Raw genomic sequence first — 26,046 nt, forward strand, 5'->3', positions numbered from 1 at the left:
CCCCCTGCCTGCAACCCCACTCCAAGTCAGTGTGGGCAATACTAGACTACATGGACCAACAGTCTGACTTGTTTCCAAACCACTGGCCCTGCTGGCTGGGACTGATGGGAACCGAGAGTCCAACAACTGGATAACTGGTTCCACATCCCTGAGCAACCCATTAGTAAACTGAAAGACCACTGAAAAGGGAGAAAAACTCCTCACTAGGCTGAAGATCTACATCAAGGATGGGTGGCTTATGGCCCTTCGGGTGTTGTTGGACTACAAACCCATCATTCCTGACCATCAGCCATGCTGACTGGAGCTGATAGGCATTGGAGCCCAGCAACTGAAGGGCCACAGGTTCCCCATCCTTGACAAAGACTGAATGCGTGAATTTGGCTTTCACTGGCCAAATTATTATATAGCCATGGGTGGTGGGGTGGAATAGCATCACACTACTGCCCTGTTAAGAACATAAGAAGTGCCTGCTGGATCAGGCCAGTGGCCCACTTAGTCCAGCATTCTGTTCTCACAGGGGCCACCCAGATGCCTGTGGGAAGCCTGCAAGCAGGACCCCAGTACAAGAGTCCCCTCCCTTCCCATTTCCAGCCACTGTTATTCAGAAGCATCCCTGCCTTCAACTGTGGTGGCACAGTATATCCATCATGCCTGGTGGCCACTGATAGATAGCCCTATCCTCCATGAACTTGTCCAATCCTTTTCCAAACCCATCCAATGTCTTCACCATAATCATATTAAAAACCAACATGCTGAACCACAAAACCAGGATTCCACCTAAAGTTGATGTCTCGGTCGCAAAATTTGGGTTTATGCATGTGAGGTGTTTTCTTTCAACACGTAAGTCCTGTAGAAACACATTAAATACTCACACTGGTGGTAGATGGGGTAGACTATGATCTGCTGTTCCACCCCCACCCCCCGTAATGTATAAGGAGGTACATTTGTTAGGAGTGGCCCATTGTAAAGATGCTGTGTGCAGTTCTCTGACCATAATTAGATTCACAAATGCTTCAGCCTAGTTTCAAGGTGAGAACGCATTAACTGCTGTGCATTTTTCACCTCATTATATTTTATGGAGTAAACCGCTCTCTGACCTAACTGCACAATGTTTACAAGGATTTCCCTAATCTTGCAACACATATAATAATTACGTTACACTCATGTAATTTTCACACCAAGGTCAGATGTAGCTTAGAAATCCTGCCAACCTTGCTTAGCCAAAAAAGCTACTCAAGACCATTAGGTCTACAATCTTATCCTTATTTACCTGGATGGAAGTCCTAATGAACTCAGTGAGGCTTACTTCCAAGTAATGGAATGTCCTCCCATCAGATGTCAAGGAGATTAAGAACTACACAACTTTTAGAAGACATCTGTAGGCAGATTTTTAACGTTTGTCGTTTTTAACGTTTTTAACGTTTGTCGTTTTATTATGCTTTTATATTCTGCTGGAAGCAGCCTAGAGTGGCTGGGGAAACCTAGCCAGATGGGCAGGGTATAAATAATAAAATTATGATGATTATTAAACAGTTTTAAGATTGGGCTGAGAGTAAATGTATTTTTCTTACAAATTCTATGTACTCAGAAGCATGTCCTATTGACTTCAATGGGACACACTCCCAAGTAAGTGCATATAGGATTGCAGTCTTAGGCAATCGTTCTGTGGCAGTGTAGTAGTACCTCCAGCAAATAACTTTTAAAATCCATAGAAATAGTACCCTGAAATGCATTATTTTAAGAGAAATCATGTACATATTAGGAGAAATGCACAAATGTGTATGAAGTTTTGTGTGGATCTTCTTCAATAAAAGATAAATAAAATAAAACTGAAAAAAGGAGAAACGTGTTTGTTTGTTTGTTTATTGTATTGTATTCATTGCATGTATATCCCGCCCTTTTCTCCAAGGAGCTCAAGTTGGTGCACATGGTTCTCCCTCTCATTTAATCCCCACAACTCTGTGAGCTTGGTTACGCTGAGAGGCAGGTAATGCCCCAAAAGTCACACGGTGAACCCTGGTCTCCCGGGTCCTAGTCTGATACTCCAACCACCACACATTGGCTCTCACACACAAAAATGAGAGAAACCAAGATTGACAGGCTCTTCCATCCCTAACAGAATCTGGTCTAAGAGACCTAGTGTGGAATGGTAGATAGCGTAAAAACGTTAGGCTCAAATCAATAACAACCCCACCTTTGGCAAATGTTGGAATCAGGCCTAAGGTAGATCAGGAAGAAAGCAGTGAGGGGATGTGAGATAGGAAAAGATGGAAGGGGAGAGGGAGAGAGAGGGAGAAAGAGGGAGAAAGAAAGAGAGAGAAAGAGAGAGAGAGAGAGAGAGACCTGGTAAGTTGAAGCCTCAAGGCTGGCAAACTCTGTATGCTCTATTCCAAGTCTGAAGTCCAATTATTAACAACCATATGAAGCTAATTACAAGGCAGCTGTCAAGCTCCCTAAAAGCCTCTCGTGATATATAACGAGTTCATTTCTGCATGGCACAAGGAATGATGTGAAGTAATATTAGCCAAGTTTTGCAGTTATATCCACATTACAGTGTGGAAAGTTATCTCCCTCTCACGCCAAAAAGACCATAAATGGCATTTTTTCCTTCTTCTCAGTCTTCTCACCCTGGACATTAATGACACTGTTTCAAGTACAGCGGCTGGATGCTAATTTTATAATTTGCCATCACATTAATTATGCTCCTGAGTACACGCCACAATCATTTCAAAAGAAGCCTGTTGAAGATCTGAACTTGGAAGTGAAAAAAGAAAAAATGAAGGGGGGGGCGGGAGACCCAAAACACCACAAAAGAGGTATCTCAAGAAAACCATCAAAGTAGCATTACGTTTAGAAGGATCTTAAACAGAGGACTGCCGATCTCTAAAGAGTTTCCTTCTAAGATGGAGATTTGAGTACTTTTCATGGAGAATTTGTTATTACAAAAGCAAGTGCTTGAGTTAAAAGCGGGGGGGGGGGAGCTTACACTCTTTTCCTTTAGGATTTTTTGGTCATTTGAGAGTACAGATGACATTTTGCCCCATGCATAACTTGTACTCTGTCTTATGTTCCAGTTACTGATTTGGATACACAAAGAGCCTTTCCCTCCCTAAGGCTCTAAAGAAAAAGTGGCAATCAACAGTCCAGAATGCCTAACAGTAGAGAGGGTCACAACTCAACTCATTAAAAGAACACATGGGAGTGGCGGAGTGCTAGGCCAATTGGGCTAGCCCCATTTCACCGTGGGCAGCTACCACACCCACCAGGTGTAGCTGCTATGCCCATGAACCAATCTGTCCCCTCCTTCTCCAGTTTGCTTGGCAGAAGTCTCTTTCTGCTTGTTTTTACTAGGCTGCCAAGAGGTTAGAAACCTTTGTTCCATGGTCAGCATGGAAACACAGGCTACATTATATTTTATCATCATCATTACAGGCTAGTAAATGTTGTTGACCGCTGGGAGGAGCACAGAAAGAAGAAACGCCATGTTACACCCGCAGCCGCACAACCGGATGCCTTCATCTGCCCCAGCTGGAACAAAACACGACTTTCCCAAATCAGTCTCTACAGCCAAAGCAGGCGCTGCAACACTCCAGTGGTTTGACTTCACCCCCGAAGGCACACTCTTCCATGGTCTCCTGAGACAGACGGATGCCAATCAAATTTTGTCGGCTTATGTATCAGGCTGATGCACAGGTACATACTGCTAAAGCAAAGTGGGGAGAAGGCATGACGGAATTAAGAGCTGTGGCAATGTGAGCATGCCTGACGCTCTAATGCAAAATTCTGGAAAAAAGAAGATTTCCACCGTCACATTTTGTAATTTGGAACACCAAAATCCAAGGAGAAGCAGAGTTCTACAGTCTGTGCCAGGGGTGGGAAATGAAGGACAGAGGTGTGTGTGCACAGAAACTAGTCTAATATACAAAAGCAAAATCTACTTTCATTGCTTTGCCCACTTTTGGCCTTACCCAAAACTAGTAGGTGGCTCCTGGAAAGTTGCCCAGATGGGGATGAAAAGGGTTCCACGGCCCTGATCTGTGCATAAGTTTCCTGAGAGGCTTGCATGCCCCAAGACACCCTACGCTGTCTTCATCTGATTTATGGAAAGGCACCAGCTATATTTTGCTGCTTTGCAATTAAATCTGATGGTGGGCAGCCTGAGATTTGACAGAGATGGCAGCCTGGACCTCTGCTCCATACCTATAAATATGGTTGACTGACGTCGTTAATCTCCCTGGAAATAATTTCAAAAGGGGCCCTTGCTATTTCAATAGCTCAGCTATAAAGGCAGGAGGGGAGCCAAAAGGAGCATATGTTTGCAAGGGTTTGTTTTGACACTCCGTTTAAAGTATCATTTGTTTGAGATTTTTATCCCTTCAAAAACAAGCCCCTTTAAAACGCCTTTGTTTTTAAATGGCTAATCCCCGGCATCAAAACGACGACATGCTTAACAAAACAAAATAGCGCAGGGTATTCCAAAAGCAGGAGATTTCAAAGCTGCTTCACGTGCAGGCGTGGCGTGGCTGCGAAATCAAGCGACGACTGAACATATACAAATGGCCTGGCACAGATCACATAAAGCCACAGAGCCCTTGAAAGCACAACACTTTCCTCATGGTCCCAGCGCACGCATTCAGCAACCAGACATGGAATTACAGCAATGGGTGAAGGAAGCCTGCTGCTAAGGGCCCCAACTGTACTACACATTTAAGGTACTATTATACCACCTTAAACAGTCAACTAGAATTAAATTTAAAAATAAAATAGCAATAAGGCAGCCCAAATAAGCAAAGGAGAACAAGAGAAGGGCAGACTAAAAATGAACTGGGCCGTAGGCCAGCTGGAAGTAGTGTTGAAACATGTAGGAGCCAAGTGGAACTCACAGGGCATGGAGCTCCGTAACCTGGGGGCTACCAGAGAGAAGGCCCTTTCTCAGACTGATCCTGGTGCCCTTCAAGGGCAGCCCCACACAGAGTGTGCAGGAGCAATCAAGTCTAGAAGTAGAATCATAGAATCATAGAGTTGGAAGAGACCACAAGGGCCATCGAGTCCAACCCCCTGCCAAGCAGGAAACAGTAGGTAATGCATGTATAACTGGGGCCAGATCCATTTCTTCAACTAGTCATTTTGTTCTTCTACAGTTCTGGCTTTTCCGTTCCTACTTTGTCCAGGTTTCCTCATCCACCAGTTTTCTTGGGCAATCTCCCCGCACTTCACACACATACCCTGACAAGGAAAGCCTTTCCTGATCTCAAGTGGTATAAAGTTTCATTTATACCCTGCTTTCTCACACACATACCCCAATCCCCTGAGAACGTACCACAATATCACACTAGCTCAGCCAGTTAGTACCAGAGGCATCCTTGCCCCAGAGCAGTATGGTACAAACCACTCCCCTTGTTAGCAAGCACCACACATGTATCAGGAAGCTAAACTTCGCTCACCTCACGCGTGACTCTGCCATTGTTGTCGAAGTCATAAAGCGTGAAGGTCCACTCTTGCCTGTTGTCTTCCTCAACGGACACATCACATTGCAATTCCTAAGGAACATGCAAAGAGTAGCTGATTACCTAAAGCAAAAGTCCTATTTGCAGAGGAGGCTAACTTCCTCTTTAAAATATATTTTAAAAATAAATTCAGACAACAGTTGGTTTTCTTCTTCTTCTTTTTAAAAAAAAATATTTCTCCCCCATGCCCACCCAACAACCTGGCCCCTCTAGATAGCTCCCTGTAAGAATAATAGAAACAGTCCAACCATAGCAATAAAAACAGGAGAACAAGGAGATGTTGGTGGAGAAAGGAAGTTCCTAAGTCCCATGCAAGTGTATGACTGCTGATTGGCTACCACACAAACACACTTATGGTAGCTAGCCAATCAGCAGCCATGCAAGCACATGAGTATCAGCAAGGGTGGCGAGCCCATCAGCAATAATGTCTTTGGGTGACACAGGTTGAGGTTCCATTGCTTCTACCATCACCACCTGGGATCTGGTAAGGAAGACCATTCCTCTCATTGACTGCGCAGAAGCAGTGGCAAGCAGTTCTTTCCAGAGAACCATTTCATCAGTCAATTCAAAGTTCAGAAATTGGCAGCAGCATTAAAAACTCAAAGCAATACACAAAATGTCCTTCTGAGAAGGCCTTCTGAATAACTGCTCAGTTTCTAGAAGCCTGAAAGAGTTGAGTCCAGCAGGCCTTTTGAAGGATGGTGTTCCACAGAGGTGCCACCAGTGAAAAGGCCCTTCACCTTGAAGTTGGTGCCCGCCAGATCTTGTTGGCCTACAAATACCACCAGCCCCACATCTGGCAAGCCTGATGGTCAGGGCTGCTGCAAACTGCAGCCCCACATTATTCAGAGGGCACCAAGCTGGGGAAGGCTGAGCTAAACAGTTGAAACTTGCACTGAGCCAAAAGCTCAAGGACCTGAACTTTCAGCTTGAATTTTCTGTGGGGCAAAAGGGGTGCCTGAAACTGTATGGGAGGCTTAAGGGGGATGGATTTCCCCCAAAACGACTCTCCCCTCTTCCCATTTTTTGTTTCCACCTGCAGACCATGCACACACCCCTGAATTGAAAAACAGACCTTCCATTTCCACCACCTGTGGTATTTGGCTCAGTACTAGTTGAAACATGCACTTTTTAAAATTCTGGAAAGTGGCACACAGGTGAATAGGGGTGGGGGAAAGCCCCAATGGGTCAGTCTTGATCCCCTCCCCCTAGTTGGTTAGCAACCTTAATGGTAACAATATTGAGACCCCATTTCCCGTATATTCTGCTGAGCAGGAGAGGAAAGGCATTCAATAGTGCTCCTTGTCTATTTCCCTTGGGCTAAGACTCTCAGAGAATTTGAAACATTTTTTTGGTTTCATTCAGCAAGAAGACGAAACTATGTGAAAGCTACTTACTAAAATGCCTGAAAATATAATGCGAGATATAATGCGAGATCCTCCAATTTAAAAGAGAGAGAGGGAACAGTGTGAAGAAAAACCTCTCCTTAATTCAAGGAGGAAAAGTGAGACACTCTCAGCATGAGGCAGGATAAAGTTGAAACAGAAGTGACCATTAATAGAAAATAGATCCGTGGCATAAACCCATTTCAGAAAAACCCCTTTCGCAACACAGATTTTTCAATGTAGTATTAATTCCGGCTCTCCCTTATAACTCATTAAAGCATTACATCTGTTGAAGTAGAACCCAATTTGGAATTAATAAAGGGGGGTGAAAAATTCTTGCCAACCACAGCTACTTTACGCAATCGTTTGAGAGCTGGCTTATGGTGAAAACGTTAAAAGACAATTAGAGCACACAGCAAGGTGGTTACATACTAAGGGTCCAATCCAGAGCCTCTAAAACCAAGGTTGTTATTCAAACATAATCTCTGCAAACTGTCAATAGGAAACAATGAAAATTTTCTGTAGCAGCTAATTAGATTTTTACGTGCCAACAACTGCAGCTGGGTTTGGGGTAGGGGACATACAGCAAATATTTTTAAAGAGTGCTTTTAAACCCAACAAATGCTTTCTGTCAGAACGATGCTCCTTAAAAATTAGTTCTGATCCTGTAATCAGCAAGAATCAGGGTACCAACTTTTATTCTCCACAACAGACAAACCAGCTTAAACAAATTAGATGTGTATTCATGGAGGATGTGGCTCTGTGTCCATAACTGATGACCAGGAAACAGCAGCAAGAGCAAGCGATAAGAAACTCCCCTGAGGAAAGGTTGCAGCATTTGAGACTTTTTAGTTTACAGAGAAGGCGAGTAAGAAGTAACACAATGTTAATTTATAAAATTGTGCATTGCAAAAAGGAGAAAAGGTTCCTCCCCCATAATTCTGGAACGTGTGGACATCCAAGGAAACTGAATGTTGGAAGGTTCAGGTCAGGCAAAATAGAGTACTTCCTTCATTCAGTGCCCAGTTAAACTATGGAACTCCATCCCACAGGAGGCAGTCCATGTCCATGAACCTGGATTGCTTTAAAAGAGGACCAAGCAATTCATGGAGGATAGGTAAAAAGGTAAAGGACACCTGGACGGTTAAGTCCAGTCAAAGGAGACTCTGGGGTTGCAGTGCTCATCTTGCTTCAAGCTGAGGGAGCCGGTGTTTGTCTGCAGACAGCTTTTCCGGGTCATGTGGCTAAACCACTTCTGGCGTGACAGGACACTGTGATGAGTGCCACGGAAGCGCCGTTTATCTTCCCACCACAGCAGTACCTGTTTATCTACTCACACGGGTATGCTTTCAAATGGTTAGGTTGGCAGAAGCTGGGACAGAGAAACAGGATCTCACCCCATTGCATGGATTCGAACTGCCGACCTTCCGATCAGCAAGCCCAAGAGGTTCAGTGGTTTTGACCACAGGACCACCCACTCCCTTATCATGGAGGATAAAGCTATTGATGGCTACTAGCTACAATGGCTATGTTCTTCCTCCACAGAGGCAGTAATGCTTCTGAATACCTTCTGATAGAAGCTCTTGTACTTGGATCCAATTTGCCACTTTCACAGAGGCCTCTGGTCGGCCACTGTGAGAACAGGATGCTAGACTTAGGCAGGCCACTGACCTGATCCTTCAGGTTCTTCTTAAGTTCTCAATGGCTCAGCATCCACTGCCAAATTGCGTTTACCTCAGAGATTGCCCTCAAGAACCTAAAGGCTGACTGATAGTGACTTGCCAAAGTCCACTTCGCCAGGTTAGATTTAAAACAGGGTCGTCGCAGTTCACAGGCTTCCTGGTCGGCGGTGGCGGCGGGGTGGGGAGGGGGACATTGAGCAAATTAGTCTGCCTGGCTTACAGCCCCCCTCCCCAAATTTCTGTAAGATGCTCGCCTTCCTTCTTTCAAGGCTCCCGCGATCAGAGTCAGCAAGAGTTGCAACACAAGCCATGGGGGCAATTAAAAGAAAAGTCGTTGCACGCAAGTAAAATAAACAGCTCCAAATAGCTCTGGCATGATGGGAGCTCAGAAATACCTGCTTGATCTGCTGACTTGAAACCAATTCCCTACAGCAGTTAACGGTAAAGCCCCCCGTCCCCCGCTGAGTTCAAAGGCAGTCTTCTCTTAGCTGTAACAAGCCCCGGCTGAAAGCTGCCAATGTACCCCCCCCCCCCGCCTGCAAACTTGACAGTGGAAACTGAGTTTCGTATTACACAAACATTCCCAGGAACCTTTAAAAGCCAAGGCACATCCACCACCTCAGATTTAGACCTCTCCCTTCTCGACAGTCACATTTCAGATTCTTTTGTACCCGGTCATGAAACGAAAAAACGTTTACCATCCTCTTAGCCCCTTAGCTTACACGATTCGGAAGCTTTGATTTGGAATACAAGTGGATACGTGCCTGTGAATATCTCAGTGCCTGGGCCTCTGCCACGTAAGAACAACTCTCTCTGTCCTGCACTGCCTAAAACTCACAAGCTTTCCTTTGTGCGTGTGTGAGGACGTGCCACTCCGCGTTAACAGCTGAAACAGGCAACTTATTTCCTTTGTTAAATAACAGGGGTTTGTGCCGATCGCTTGGCTTTGCAGGGTGCCTGTGGCTAAAGCAGAGTTCCAGATAGCAAAATTGTTGGTTCTGGACAACCTTCTGGCATTACCTCGTTCATATGGGAGTATAAGGCACCACAGAATTCAAATCAGGGACTCTGGCTGCAATGTCCAAGAACTTTACTCCCCACACTTCTTGGAAGAGAAAGGTGTTGGCCCTGAACTTTCCTGCTCTACAGCACCACCAAGGTGCTGCAACTTGTCCACCCGGCCAGACCAGGAGATCTGGGGAGCCAATAGGAGCCTGCCTGAAATTGTGTAACTGTTGTTTCTGCTTGGTCAGAATTGGAGAAAATTGTCAGAAAGAGCTTCTGATTTGGAACCAGGGCATCTGCTTGAGCTGGACTATATATCTGACCCTCTGAACTGATGGTGTTCCAGCCTGGGTCTTCCACATTGGTACTCAAAAAGTTCAAGATGGCCATTAAAAATAAATGAATAATTCTATATATACCTGAGCTGAAACTACTCAATTTTTCCAGGGACACATTTAGCCATGCCAATCATCATCATCATCATCATCTCCTACTTTTCTCTCTCCTACTTTTATGTTATCCTCACTTGTGCTTAGCGATGTCATCACACAGCCATAACTGACTGGCCACACAATATGACACCATCCTACTCACTGCACAATTCTTGATTAGTTGGGATCACCTAAGTAACTCTTCAAGGAAGAAGGTGAAAGCAGCAGCCGGGGATTAGGGGGTTGGTAGAAATCACACTGAAGAAGCAGTAACCAGGCCCAGAGGCAACAAGGGTGCCAAATAGGATGGTTTTTTTTTTCCAGAAGTCAAGCATTTGCTCCATCTAAAAAACTTCCCTAGAAGAATTTGTGTCCTACTGAAATTTGCTAGCTGCTCCCTAAAAATCAAAATCAAAAACTGGAGACTACCCAGAGCACCTATAAATTATGATCATAAGAATGAATTTCTTGACAAACTGATGATGCTCAGTTCACCATCAACCTGGAGATAACACACGTGCTGTTTCAACAACATTGAGGTGCATGATTCTCTATTATTATTATTTTAATCTGTATACTGTCTCTATGGAGACTGGCAGCCTTTTAGTCTGGATGACGGCATATCTGGGTGCTCCTGTTTATTAAATCCCTTTCTTCATGAGCAAAGCTTGCCAATGGCGAACAATGTCTGGCAGTTTTATGTTGCTTGTAAGTCTACAAGGAAATAGGCCATCAGACTCATTCCTGGCAAGACCTTTTCCTCTTCACTGCCTGTCTTAATCAGATGGATTTCCAGTGCAGCTAGGTCAAGGTTGGATCACCCTGGGGGCCCAGAGATGAAAGACTTTTTGCAAGTTTTTTTTCCACTAGGAAGTGTATAACAAAAGAGAGAGAGGGAGAGAAGATAGTAGACTACAAAGGAAAACAAAATTAAAAAGAAAAAAGAAAAGAGCCCACATACAGCACAGAAACACAATCAGGCCGGTAGAGGAACAGCAAAATAGCACATGAAAGGAAGGAAGCAAACATTAAGTGTTTAGGATAAATGGTTCACAATATGTGGGGTTGTCCTGGCACACATTCTGATCCCTGGGGGTAGGTGTCAACATTCCTCATCTCCCAGCACATCCTCAAGCTATTGGGCTGCTCCAAAGCTTCCTTAGCCCTCATGGCTTATCCCACTGACCTTCCAATTGTAACAGATTTTCCTTCCTGCACCCTACTCAAGGGCAGTATGGGCAGTATGGTTGGGCACATGCCTAGGGTGCACACCCCAACAAGGGGCTCGCTGGCCACCCCCTCCGTGGACCTCCTTCTCCTCTGCTTGCTCACTTGCCTCTCACTCTGGCCCAGAATAGTGGTGTGGAGGAAGAGGAACAGGAGGAGATGTCATGTCACTGCTTGCTCTTTGGCCCTCAAGACTCGCTAGGGAGCAGGAGGTAGAAATAAGGACGAAGAAGAAGAACAAACAGATGGAGCAGCTGGGGATAATGGTAGTGTGGAAATAACATTTGCTGAGGGAGTGGTGGGGAGGCTCCATGAAGGGTTCTTGTCAAAGATCCCTCTGAAACCTGGAGCCAACACTGCCCCATTGCCACCAAGAGTTTAAAGCTCCACCCTTATATGTAGATAAATATTTATTGCATTTATATCCTACCCATTTTCTCCAAAGAGCACAAGGTGGTGTGCACAGGTCTCCCCCTTCTCTTTTAATCCCTACAACAACCATGTGAAGTAGGCTAGGCTGAGAATATTTCAATAATTAACAACAACAACAACCAATTATCTGCCTCACAGGGTTGTTGCTAAAGACAAAATGTTATTTGGATACGGCAAACTTAATTAATGGCCTACAACAGGGGTCGGCAAGGTTTACCTCACCTGGGCTGGTTCACTCTGGTGGAGATCCCTTCGCGGGCCTTAGCACACACGCGCAATTTCCAGCGTCGGCATCTGTGTAAGCGCATATGCGATTTCCGGCGCCGCGGAAGCGAGTTCCCGCGCTGCGCTGCGCTGTGCCAGTTTAGCACAGTGCGCGGGGGCTCACCAAGCGGGCGGCTCGTGGGCCGGTTAAACGACCCCCGTGGGCTGCTTGTGCCCATGGGCCTTAGGTTGCTGACCCCTGGCCTACAACTATACATGTCTATTCAGGAGTAAATGCCACCAAGTTCAGTGCTGCTTATTCCCAGGTATGTGAACAGTCTCAGGAAGTATAATTTGATTAAACAGTCTCAGGAAGTATAATTTGATTAAACATGAAGCAGACCAGGTCTTGGACACTTAGAAGCAGGGCAAGAGGTAAACAAAACTTCAGTAAAACAGCACATATTTCTTATCCCGTCTAAGGCTATGTCACTATTTGATGGAATAGCCATATCTTAAGGAGCAATCTACAAGCATTAGGAAACAGAGACTGAAACCCATTATCTTACAATGTGAGAAACTATTTTCAGGTGCCTTCAGCCACCTTCTGTGAACTCACTGTTAGCCTACTTAGCTGAAGTAGGAGAGCTGCATTACTCTCATGCGTATAAGCAACACGGAACACTACTGATGTTATTTATCTCATCTTCCAATGTACAGGCTGCCTTTTCCAAGCAAAGGTGGCAGCGATGGGGCTCTGGCTTTTGCTCCAAAACTGATGGCCAGGAAAGCAGCAGAGTGAACAAGATATGATAGAAACTCCCCTATGAGGAAAGGCTGCAGTATTGGGGACTTTTTAGTTTGGAGGAAAAGTGATAAGAAATTTATAAAATTATGCATGGCATGGAGAGAGTGGGTAGAGAAAAAGATTTCTCCTTCGCTTATAACACTGGGACTCATGGACTTCCAATGAAGCTGCATGTTGGAAGGTTCGTGACAGACAAAAGAAAGCACTTTTCCATGCAGTGCTCAAACTATGGAACCTGCTCCCACAGGAGGCAGTGACGACCATCAACTTGTATGGCTTTAAAAGAGGACTAGACAAATTCATGGAGGATGAAGGTATCAATGGCTAATAGCCATGAAGGCTATGCTCTGCCTCCACAGTTGGGGGCAGTAATGTTTCAGAATACCAGCTGGGGAAAATCACAGGATGGGAGAGAGCTATTGTGCTTGGATCCTGCTCACCCATTTCCCACAGGCATCTGGTTACCCCTGTAAGAAGAGGATGCTGGAGTAGATGAGCCACTGACCTGGTCCAGCTAGCTAATAATAAATAATAATAATGCCCACCTGGCTGGGTTGCCCCAGTGACTCCTTTCTCATGTTCTTAACTGAAGAGAGGAGCAATGTGAGTGTGGTACTTTTTAATTCTGTTTATGGCGAGCATGCTACAATTTCACTTGTTTGTTAAATTTGGAAGTCACTTTTCCATGAAATGGTGCTCAGAGTGGCCAGCAATAACACATACTGAAGCTTGCCGATGCAGTCGGAGTTGATGGTTGAGGAGTACAATTGGAGCTGGAGGGGCTTTCCCAGTGTTGTATCTAGCCAAGTTCTTCTCAGTATGAGCCCACTGAAACTGATGGACCTAATTCAGTCGTGTCCAGTAACCTCAGTGGGTAAACTGTGAGTAGAACCAACAGTGGATACAGTGTTATGTTATGCAAGCCCGTTGGGAGTCTCCCTCCCAACATTGCATGCCACTGAAATGGTCAGGTGCCACATACCATGGGGGTGGGGCTTCCATCTTGACTTCTTAGTCCAGGCTATACTGGCCCCAAGACATCACTGAAACAACTTTATCTTCATCCTCAGCTGCAAGACCACCAATTGTGGTCCTGCACCATCATTTTCATCCTCCTCCAAGGTCCTGACCTTGCTTTACCTTCCAGAACCTTGGGCCTCCATATGCTATTCCCACCATCACCTTCCTTCACTTCTTGCCATCACGATTGATCAAGACATAGAGGGAGAGGCTTTAGTCATGGACATTATTTATCTCAGGGCATCGCAGTGATAAGTGTGCCTAGGGAGAGAAAGAATAATCTCCTTACCTCAAATTTTAGCTGCTTCTTGACATTGGTACGTGTATCAGTTTCCTTCTCCACTTTCTTTTCATCGCCACTGCAAACTCCATCTGTCTTCTCTGGAGGCAAAGCCACTGGGGGAGGTGGGAGAAGAGAGAAATTCAGAAGGCTGCCTTTAGTCACTTGTCACATCAAGACACCTCATTATTCTGCGATTTCAACTCAAAACTGGGTTCTCAACTAATTTTGTACACAAATATGTGGAGTAATTATTTTATGTGAAGTTCTACTGAAAGGTCGAGTCTACAGAGTCATTGGTTTAATGTCTGAAAATTCTATTTGAATGCTAACAAAATACACCACCAGTACAGCATCATCTTCGATTAAAATGCCCTCTGGGCAATGAAGCAGGAACCAAAGAACTTACACACCCAACAAAAAAAGAAAATGAAAATACAGCAGATTAATTAAGGAGAAATGAAGTCTTAAGAACCGAGATATCCCTTCCTTTTGTAAACCGCTTTGAGGTTTTTAGTTTTTAAAAAACAAGTTGTATATACATTTTGAGAGAGAGAGAGAGAGAGAGAGAGAGAGAGAAAGAAAGAAAGAAAGAAAGAAAGAAAGAAAGAAAGAAAGAAAGAAAAAAAACTGTGCAGCATCTTGTTCAGCATCTTCTAGATCAGAACAACATTCTGACAGGACAACATTTGCTCTCCATTCCTTTATCATGTTACATCAGCACTGATATCATACTAACTAAGTATAGTGCAAACCACAGATCATATACCTGATTCTAACTATGGTTGCACACTGTAGTTTTAATGTAAACTATTGTTAGTTTTAAATCTGAACCATTGTGTAATACTGTGCCATGGCTAAGTCTGAAAACGGAAAGGTTGAATTTGCACTTTTCATTTTTTTTCAAATTTGCTATAAAGTATTAACTTTTATGACATTGCAAAATATTAATTCACTCGTACAACAGTATTTGTCAAGCCTATAATGGATTTTTAAAACAACAACAAGACTTATGCCAAATTTTTCTCTTCTGCCAATCTTAAAATAAGATTCTTCATTCAGGGACAGAGAACAAACCCGATGGAGCATAAATACTCCCAGTTTCTTAAACATCACAGTTTAATCTTTCGGCATATTTGGAAAGATTAAATTAAACACTGAAGTAACAATTCCTAGTAGGGACGCGGGTGGCGCTGTGGGTAAAATCTCAGCGCCTAGGACTTGCCGATCGTATGGTCGGCGGTTTGAATCCCCGCGGCGGGGGTGAGCTTCCGTCGTTCGGTCCCAGCTCCTGCCCACCTAGCAGTTCGAAAGCACCCTTAAGTGCAAGTAGATAAATAGGTACCGCTTTCTAGCGGGAAGGTAAACGGCGTTTGCGTGTGCTGCGCTGGTGCTGGCTCGCCAGAGCAGCTTTGTCACACTGGCCACGTGACCTGGAAGTGTCCTCGGACAGCGCTGGCCCCCGGCCTCTTAAGTGAGATGGGCGCACAACCCTAGAGTCGGACATGACTGGCCCGTACGGGCAGGGGTACCTTTACCTTTAACATTTCCTAGCAGGTGAAAACTGTCCCAGGATGAATTAGATCCTTAAAATCGGGGTGGAGAGCAGATATGGAGGGAGGATGCAGAAGGGAAAACATGCCATATAAATGACTTGGAAATACTTTTTTAAAAATACTGAATGCAGTTTGAATACTGAATTTTCTGCTCATTTTACCTGAGATCGGGTTGCTAGGGGACTGTTGCCTTTAAAACTCTCCTTTGTATTTCAACATACTGAGCACTCCAATTTCAATTGGAGAGTCGCTCTCTTTCTATCTTGTTTTAAACAAAATCACATAAATATCCGTGTATAACTTTATTATTTATTTATTTATTTCCTGCCATTCAGCCTAAGGTCTCAGGGTGGGCTACAACATTAAAACACACAATATTAAGAACAGCTTGAACAACTTACAAACACAAAAATAAATTGGGTTCTAAAAATATACACCTTAAGAGTCAAAAGCCAGAAAAAGGGCTGGTGTCCATGTGCCTCATTGGTCCCTCCCTGCCCATGCAGAAATAGGACATGAAAGAGTCCAAAGGCCTTAACAAAAGGGCACACTGGATCAGCGAGCAGAGACTTGACCTGATTGCTGTGCAAATTAATGTATAGTGGTACCTCTGGTTATGAACTTAATTCGTTCCGGAGGTCCGTTCTTAACCTGAAACCATTCTTAACCTGAGGTACCACTTTAGCTGATGGGGCCTCCTGCTGCCACCGCCACCGTGCGATTTCTGTTCTCATCCTGAGGTAAAGTTCTTAACCCGAGGTACTATTTCTGGTTTAGCGAAGTCTGTAACCCGAGGTGTTTGTAACCTGAGGTACCACTGTACTTGGGATTGGGGGGAGCAGCATGGCAAGCCCCCTCGGTCCTGTTTCAAAGATAGCTGGAGGAACCAGAAGCCACAAAACTACCTGGGCTTCGCTGATTACATGAATTGCTGCTCTGAGCTTGTGGCACTCTTTGTCTAGAAGGGAATACAATAAGCATGGACAGCTGTTGGATTCATAGTTGTTTGTTAGGGTCAGGGTGCGATATTGCCACAATCTATTTCCCCAATGTATACAATGGGGCAGTTCCTCATTCAGGCACCAGTTAGGTGTAGTCGGAGGCATTGTACTGGAAATTGTAGCTATGAGAGTTCATGTTTTATTACTGGAGTTTACCTTTGAAATGTGCACTTCCCCTAATTTTGTAACGCTGCTCTTCAGACACATAATGCATACAAAAATTCATATATTAGTGAAAATTGTGTGTGTGTGTGTGTGTGTGTGTGCGCGCGCACATATGTTAGTGAAAATTACATTTCAAAACGTATTAGAAATGGGGAAATTGCTTTGCAAAACTGTACCTATTAGGGAAAATGGCATACAAAAATGTGTACGTCAGATGAAATTCACTGATGAATTTTCATGAGGACATCACAAAATATCACAAACCGTTGTGGACATGTGGAGAACTGAACTTAAGAATGGAAAAATGTGAAACTGAGACAAACCGAATTGGACAGAAACCCCGATCACTAAACGGAACAAAAATGTACTGAAAGTAGCTATTAAATAAAATGTAGATGCTTGTCTGGGTGAGTTAAAACCATAAACTGAGAAACACCGTTGAGCTACATGCCAGAGTTCAGCTACACACAATGAGAACTTCCACCAAGAATCTTGCCAACAATATTAAATCTGTCCAGACTAGACTGCTATCTTAAATAAGAGGAAAGCATTAAAAGGCTCCTGTTACCAGTGTCTGAGACGTTGGAAAAAGATCCATGGACAGTATCATTACTTGAAAAATATCCATTGACTTCCTCTTCAGATGCCAACTCCCCACCCCACCCCAAGAGGCACACTGTTGGTCATAAGACCTTGGCCTTGCAGTTACAGAAAGCCATAGTTTGCTCCTTATGGGAATAACGGCAGACAGAATCCAAAGATCCTATTTTCAACGGTCATCTACTTTGTGACATTGGAGGCTGGTGCTACAGAGACACAAACTCAAGGCCAGGTCCCAACTTGAAGAGAGCATTGAGATGGTCTCCCTTAAAGTTGCAAGGGGAGGCACAAGCTACTTTAAAGTGAGGAAGCATGGAAGAGTAGTTGTTAGGCTTTTCCAGCTTTATTTGTATATGTCTTGAGCCCTGCAGAGACATCAAGAGGTCTAGAGTCCAATGATCTCAGGGACAACACGAGAACATAAGAGCTTCCTGGATCAGGCCAATGGAGCCATCTCTACCTTGTGTGGCAGTGAGTTCAACAGTTTAACTATGCACATGAAGAAATCCTTTCTTTTATCTGTCTTAAATCTTCTTACACACAGCTTCACTGGATGTCCACGAGTTCTAGTGCTATGAGAAAGGGCAAGAAACATTTATCTATCCACTTTCTCCATGCCATGTTTTGTTTTATAAACTTCTATCATGTATAAACTTCTGACTTCTATCTTACTTGTCTTTCCTCTAAACACTTTCTTTATAGGAGAGCAACCTTTCTTAATAGGAGAGGGTCCTAGTGGGTTAGGACTCCACTGTCCCCGGGAAGCCTCAAGAGTTGCCAGAGGAAATATGCCAGGCATAGAGCTGAGTTGCAGGGAGAGACCAAGCAGGATGTCAGGGAAGGGGCCTGTTCTTGTGTCACCTGATGCTTCTGACCAGCCCTCTCCCATGCAGGCACCACCTCCGCCTCCCGTCAATGATCTTGCACCTGCAGAGGAGGCGTTAGTTGACAAGCCTAGCTCTGAGCCAGTGCTGCCTCGTCCTGCATTTCCTAGGACATGAAAATGTCAGTTCTGGCATGGACAGACAGTCCAAGCCCAGCCTACCCAATGGAGTGTTGAGTCTCCAACAGCAGCAGTGAGCTTTATGTAAAATCATTCTTGTCATCTCCCGGGGGCTTCAAGAAGTCTCTCAAGGTGACTTAATGCAGATTAATTACCATGTAGAATGTTTTAAAAGATGCCTGTGTGTTGGAGCTAAGGAATCTAATATGGAACCAGCAGGCTCTGAAGGGCCCACAGACACCTCAAGACCCCAAGGTGCATAAACCTGTGCAACTAGCCTTGGATTGTGAAGCTGACCTTTAAATACACCATGGCCAGCTTGAAAGGGAAGTGCTCAAACAAAGAATTTGGCACCCGCTTGCTTAAGTCATCTGAGCTTATGAGGAACTCCACTGGCATGCACCTCTCCTCCACCAGTCACTGCTTAGGATGTCTACTGGGGCCCCTTGAAGTTATAGAATAGAATAGAATAGATTCTTTATTGTCATTACACAGTGCAACATTGTACAAAGTGCAACGAAATTGGATGCCATCCCTTAAAACATCAAAAGCAAAACAACAACAACAACCAAACAAACCACATTCCAGCCACACCCACACCACACCCATCAAACTCCCAGGTCACACTATCGAGTTACAGCATTCAAAAAGGCCACAGCTCTTGGATAGAAACTGTTTTTCAGTCTATTTGTCTTTGACTTGATGTTTCTATATCTCCTGCCAGAAGGCAGTAGTGCAAACAGACCGTGTCCCGGGTGAGATGAATCCTGCAGGATGTTATTTGCCTTCCTAAGACAACGGGAACCGTACAGTTCTTCCAAAGATGGGAGAGGATGACCAATAATCCTTTGGGCTGTGGTTATGACCTTCTGGAGCACCTTCCTCTCCCTAGCTGTACAACCGGAGAACCAAGCACAAATACAGTATGTAAGAATGCTCTCTATGGAGCCTCGGTAGAAGCACACCAGCAGTCTCTCACTCAGATTGTTCTTCTTTAAAAGTCTGAGGAAATAAATTCTCTGCTGGGCCTTCTTCACCAGAGCAGTGGTATGTGCGCTCCAAGTCATGCCCTGATCGATAGCTACTCCCAAAAACCTGAATTCCGCCACCCTCTCTACCCGTTCCCCGTCGATATACAAGGGCTGAATGTCCGCCTTTTTTTTCCTGTAATCCACCACCAATTCCTTGGTCTTAGCCGTATTAAGAGCCAGATTGTTCTCTCCACACCAAACACAGAGCCGCTCCACCTCGTCCCGATAGGCGGACTCATCCCCTCCTGAAATGAGCCCCACCACCGTAGTGTCATCAGCAAACTTGATGATTTTGTTGCTGGAATAGAAGGCTGTACAGTCATACGTATAGAGAGTGTAGAGCAGGGGACTCAACACACAACCCTGTGGTGAGCCGGTGTTAAGGCTAAGGGCTGTGGACATGTGTGACCCTACTCTAACCCTCTGAGAACGTTCTGACAAAAAATCCAAAACCCAGAGACAGGTGGAGTTGGAGAGTCCAATCGCCTCTAGCTTGCACCTCTCCTCCACCAGTCACTGCTTAGGATGTCTACTGGGGCCCCTTGAAGTTATCAAGCCTATGCAAGCAAAGACAGCAGAGGGAAACGTTTTTGCAGTACAAGGGCTTCATTTCCTTCTGGGCAATGTGCCGAAAGACTTATGACAGTGGTGGGCAGAATCAGAGGCAAAAGTGAGTGGAGCAAAACATGCAAATTTTACCTTTGTACCATAGGCTCTCTCCTACACAACCATCATCATACAAGCAAGAGGCATTATCAGGGTTTAAAAGCATTTTCAAGCCAGGCAAAAACACTTATGGTACAAAGAAAGGGCCAGTGGGATGTATGCCCTGAGGAGAGTTCCAGGGGCCAGATAGATATGCATGGAGGGCACCATTCAGCCCCCAGGCCTGAGGTTTCCCACCTCTACAGGTAAGAGGAAACTCCTGAGTTGAGTGTCCTCTCCCCCCTCCCACTGCCACCCAAATACTGCCAAACAGGGCCCTTTCTTCTCATTTTTATTCAAAATTATTAGTGCGTCTCTGAAAAACATTGCATTTGTTTCTTCACAGTGTCCCTTTTCTCCGACTTTTTGCTATTAATTGGGAAATATGTGCCTTGAACGCCACACTACAATGTTCCTTTTCTATTTGAAACTGGAAATACAACAAAGCGAGGAAACTATTACATTTCAAACGTTGTGAAATACTATTCCTGCATTAAAGAAAGCTAATTGGCACAAGTATACTTACAGATGTCTTTTTGCCGAGGACAGTTAATTAATAACATCTATTTGTGAGAAAGAACAAGAGAGAACAAAAAGCATATGTGTAAGGGTGCTGAATCCATTACTGTCAATCTGCAGTCTGTGTTCAGGCTGTTGCTGTTTAACCAATAAAGGCAGGCAATAATACCACCGGCTCTTTAAGAATTCCATGCCAACGGGGATTTCTGACAAAATGCTTGGAAGTGGGTGCAGGGAGAGAACGATAGTTGGTTTGAATATTGCAGCCTTGTCACTTCTGAACCTCAATCTGAATATTCGGCAATTTGAAAATTCCAAAAACCCACCGTGCTTTCTACCCATGCACCATGAACTACATGTTCATGAAGAAATAGCATGCGTTCTTGTAAGATTTTAAACTCTTTACATCACACTTTCTGCATTCTCATGATACTTTAATTCCTTGTGCCCTGGCCCCCAGTTGTGGATACTCACACTCTCAGCTCAATTATTGCCAAAGGCTTTAGTTCAGACTTCACTGTACAGACCAAACACAGATCAGGTTACAAGGTATGCAAGTCAGTGGTTCTATCAGAGCACTGAGGAACATGGCTAAGCAGATAAGATGTTATTCCCAACACTTGACATGCCCCCAAGCTCTCCTTTTGAAGAGCAAGGCAGGCGTCCCCATGCTGGTCAACTCACTGTCCAATATTGCCATGGGCGCCTCCCTAGAGGTGGGAAGCAATCTGAAGATGGGAGGAAGAGTAGGAGTCACGTCAGGTGGCTCCTCCTCTACTCTTGAGATATCCAAAGAGAAGGACTTCCCCCTGAAAGTTTACTTGGCCCCTCCCCAGCATCCAAACCAGCAACTCTCAAAATACGGGAACTCTTCAAGATCCATTTCCATAACCTCATCCCATTTCTCCTACCCATCATACCAACCTTACCAAGACATTTTCTCAGGGCTCATGACACTTTGCACCAAACCACTGCCATTCTCTCAAACAAAATATGCATGCGCATGAACCACCTTTTTTTTTTTTTGCTTTTTGCATTCTCAAGACCACAGACACAATGATGCCCTGTAACTAGATCAAACAGGGTGCACACTTAATCCACCACGAGATGCTCCACACTGAAATAACTGCTGATTAATGCATTTAGCAATGAAATAAATAATAAAAAAAAAATAATAATAATAATAATAATAATAATAATAATAATAATAATAATTCTATGCTGCCCTTCAGCCGAGGATCACAAGGCAGTTTACAATATAAAAACACAAAAATACACAACATAGCAACAAGCAAAAACAATTCCACCCCCACAGTTTAAAAGGCCATGGATTGTTTAATTAGCCAAAGGCCTGGGAGAAAAGGAATAATAAATACTCCGCTCTACAAAGTTCTGAAAAGCTTATCCATACATGCCTTGAAAATCATTTCCTGCTATATCATAGCTTTTAAGATCAACCATGAACAAGCCTTTTGCTGATACTACCCAGGTGGCGATTTTGAACAGAAAAAAATGAGATATAAAGGCTTTCTTGGTGGCTCTCCAGCAAACTTGGAAGCCTTTTATCCTGGAGACACATCAAAGTCGAAACAGACATGTTTTCCAGAAGAACAGTCAGATTTTTCTTGAATGGCCTGGATTTTGGAATTAAGCAACAGTGGGGTGATCCTATCATCTTTTATATAATCAAGCTAAAAAAGAAAGAAAGAGGCATTTTATGGGTTCAAGAGTTATTATTCTCTCCAAACTTTAGAGATTTGCGGTAAGGGTGGTGGGGAGAGAGAGAGAAAAAAAGAAAGACTAATTTAGATAAACAAAGAATGTAGTCAGGTAGCATTACACAGACTCATTTGTGGTTTACCAGCAGGGTCTTGATTTTGTGCCATCGGAAAGAAGACGTTCAGTTGGAGAATTGGCACAATCACTAATTAAGCATTTGAAGAGCCAGGAATGAAAAGAATTCAAATCAAAATTTTCAGGGCAAGATAGAAAGCAAAAGAGAACCTCAATTAGCTTCAGCAGACCAAGGATTTGACATGGCCAGCGCCAACCATGGTTTCTTGCTTTGATCCTTGTTAAATTCCAAAGCATTCCACACTTAAACCATGGTTTGGCTTGCTGACATAAACTCTGTCCCTAGATCACTTGTATAAGGAGACACCAGCACTGAGATACTAGCAAGATCTAATTGTCAAGGCAACTTCCAGACCATGTTTTGCTCACTATCTTAGCTTTGATTAATCCATGTATATAGTTTGCAAATCCACTTCAAAACACTGTGCCACATCCTGGTTCACAGAACCACGATACAGTACAGGTTAGGGATGGGAAACCTGAGGCCCTCCAGATGTTCAATTCCAGCCAGCCTGGTGAATGTTCAGGGGTTATGGGAGTCCAGTAACTTCTGTTTTTGAAGTATTTTTTTTTACAAGTTTCCCATCCCTGATATAGGTTTTTAAATAAAATACAGGCAGCGACCGATTCTCATGAGGGTTATGTTCCAGACCCCCATGCGTGTTGGCTGGGCTCCCGTAAGGCTGCCTTGCCCCCAATCCATGCTGCCCGTGTTTTCTGATGTTTTGGAGTTACTCTTGGGTTTGGTGCAATATGTGTGTGCACAGTCACATACATACAGCACCTACAGCTGTTGCTGTGTGTACTCAAATATAGGTTAAGGAAAGAACCATGGTTAGGTATTATGTCTGCACAAAACAGAATGCAGGATTATAGTTTCTTCTTCAACCTCTGGGCTAGCTGGACAAATAAGGCAGACAAATTCCATGTGAGCTGTACAGCCCTGATCATAAGAAACAACTAGTTTTCAGAGTCCAAATTAAAGGAGTCCTGTAACCAGGCAATTATCTTCAAATTCATATTTCACTTTCAAGTTTTAATTCTAAGACATGAATGAAAAAGTATCATCACCCCCTGCTAAGCACATGGTTGCACTGATTGAAACATATTCCCCCAAGATGCTTATCTTCTGCTAACCCCCCCCCCCCCAAATCGGGAAAAGGAGGTAGAAATCACCCAAGCCAAACAGAAATCAGCCTCCATTAGCAAAACCAAATGAGCGGGCCTGGTGTAGGTTAGAGACAAATGGTGAATGCTCTGTTCTGCCCAGGACTAAACATTACCTTGGCAAGCCCATTTTTCCCAAGGTAACACAAACATGGGGCATTTGTAAGAAGGAATCAATGGATGGAGACTATGCACTTATAGCTCGCGGCTTAAAGTCGGGCTACCTGCTCCACCAACACTATTTCCACTGCAAGTTTGGCAGATGGAACTTTTTGCCCTCAAGGGCACAATCTGGGCTGCAATACCAGCCGTCCTGAGCATTCTACCAGCTGAACCCCAAGAGTCAATCTCTGTCCACCAGGCCTTAGCCTCAGAGCTCACCCCTCACTCTGAGCCACCTGTACTGTGTAACAGGACTCTGACTAAGTTCCTCAAATGGATCTTGACCCTAACCAGGTTTTGACTACACACCTGCCCCCTCTGGCCTCTTCTGGAATAGAACTTAGTCCCACCCCTGCCCCTGTAGTGGACCACAAATAGGTAGGCCCACAAGGTTGCAAACGGCCCTTCAGATAACCGTTACGTGCAGGAGTAGGCTTATGGCACCCAACAGATGTTGTTAGATTCCAACTCCCAACAGCCCCAGCCGGCATAACCAACGGTCAGGGATGGTGGGGGTTAAACAACATCTGGAGTGTAACAGGTTGGGTACCACAGGTTTAGAGCATGGGTGGGCAAACTAAGACCCGGGGCCATATCCGGCCCAATCGCCTTCTAAATCCAGCCCACGGACGGTCCAGGAATCAGCATGTTTTTACATGAGTAGAATGTGTCCTTTTATTTAAAATGCATCTCTGGGTTATTTGTGGGCCCTGCCTGGTGTTTTTACATGAGTAGAATGAGTGCTTTTATTTAAAATGCATATCTGGGTTATTTGTGGGGCACAGGAATTCGTTCATTTTTTACCCCAAAATATAGTCTGGCCCCCCACAAGGGCTGAGGGCCAGTGGACCAGCCCCCTGCTGAAAAAGTCTGCTGACCCCTGGTTTAGAGAATCAAAGAACAAAGCCAGCATCTTGAATTAGGAAAATAAATGAATAACAGCTGGCCAATGTAGCCAGTGTGGAATAGGTGTGACATAATCTGAACATCTGGTACTCACAAGCATTCTGCAGCTGCTGCTTTGTGTACCCAGAGGAGGAGCTGGCTGCTCCGGCACCAGGAGCGGTGCATGTGCTGTGCACCCGGGGGGTGGAGCAAGTGTCCCATGGGGGTGGGGCAGCGAGAACGGGGGCACCACCACCCGCAGCAAGCATCCCAGGGGGGCACCGCCTGCGGTGAGTGTCCCAAGGTGGTGGCACAGTGATGTCGCCCCCCTCAGGGATGACACCCGGGGCGGACTGCACCCCCAGCACCCCCTTCCTCCGCCAGTGTGTGTGCCAACTGTGGTTTAGACCACTGAGTGTCTAAAACCCAGTGGGACACACAACTCCATCTTAACAGCAATACTAGGCACTTCCGGTTGGCAAGGGGTGTCAACTGATACCAACCTGCTTAACGTTCTCATGGCAGTGCCATGGGCAGTGAGCCCAAAATGTATTTGCATTTACAATAACTTTGGAAGACAGATTCCAGTGGCTTGATCTCTGATTGCAGTGGCTGTTTGTTGGTAAGGGACATCTCATTTGTTGCTCTCTCTCTCTCTCTCTCTCTCTCTCTCTCTCTCTCTCACACACACACACACACACACACACACACACAGAGAGAGAGAGAGAGAGAGAGAGAGAGAGAGAGAGAGAGAGAGATACACTTTCTCCTTTCTTTTTTTAAAAATGTTTTTTTGACAGACGCTGTCAAAACATATGGCAGTTCTAAACTGCTATTAGTTAGCAATTATATCACTTCAGTACAAGCTCAGGCACCAAACTTCAATTCCTCACACTAAATTGTTTGATGAATTTATACCAGACAGTCCTTTCTCTTCCCAATTAGTGGCCTGGCTGGTATGTTTCATCAACAGCAACTGCCAGATTAAATGCCTTACTTGACCATCTTCACCCAACCTACTTTGATGTTCACTTTTTTCAAGCTTCAGAATACCTTTTGGATGAAGATCAGACGGCATTAAACAGAATTACTAATTAATTAAGCAAAGTTAAATTTTAAACACTGTTTGTTGTGTTAGCCAAAAGCCTCAACAGAACAGCCCTTTCCCATCTCTGCAGAGATCAAAGAAGAATGATTTCTTTCTCTACACCCCCCCCGCCTCCCTCTCCATGCATACACACACCCCTTCTCTCAAAAATTAGCAAGTTTGGGCTAGAATGAACTAATGATGAAATATTATACTGCTAAGTATCAAAAGCATGGTGGTGGTTGTTTTAAAAGGCAAGGTTCCAAATTAATGCTAGGTATGCCCACAGATTCTCACCTGTTCTTACGGCCAGTTGCAACACCATAAACT

General features: G+C 44.5%; 1 protein-coding gene across 3 annotated transcripts in view; it reads right to left on the minus strand.

Annotated features, from left to right (window-relative positions):
- The window catches only part of NKD1 (NKD inhibitor of WNT signaling pathway 1), a 131,770-nt gene that overhangs the window by 16,159 nt on the left and 89,565 nt on the right, over nt 1-26,046 (minus strand). For 2 of the 3 annotated variants that reach the window (XM_081201227.1, XM_081201228.1), the window contains 2 exons: nt 13,991-14,097; nt 5,445-5,540 (listed from right to left, as the gene is read on the minus strand). In XM_081201227.1, the coding sequence (XP_081057353.1) occupies nt 5,445-5,540; nt 13,991-14,097 (203 nt within the window). The remainder of the gene's footprint in view (nt 1-5,444; nt 5,541-13,990; nt 14,098-26,046) is intronic. The other variant, XM_081201229.1, reaches the window with a different exon arrangement.

Source organism: Podarcis bocagei (assembly GCF_964188305.1).
Source record: "Podarcis bocagei genome assembly, chromosome: 7".
NCBI lineage: Eukaryota > Metazoa > Chordata > Lepidosauria > Squamata > Lacertidae > Podarcis > Podarcis bocagei.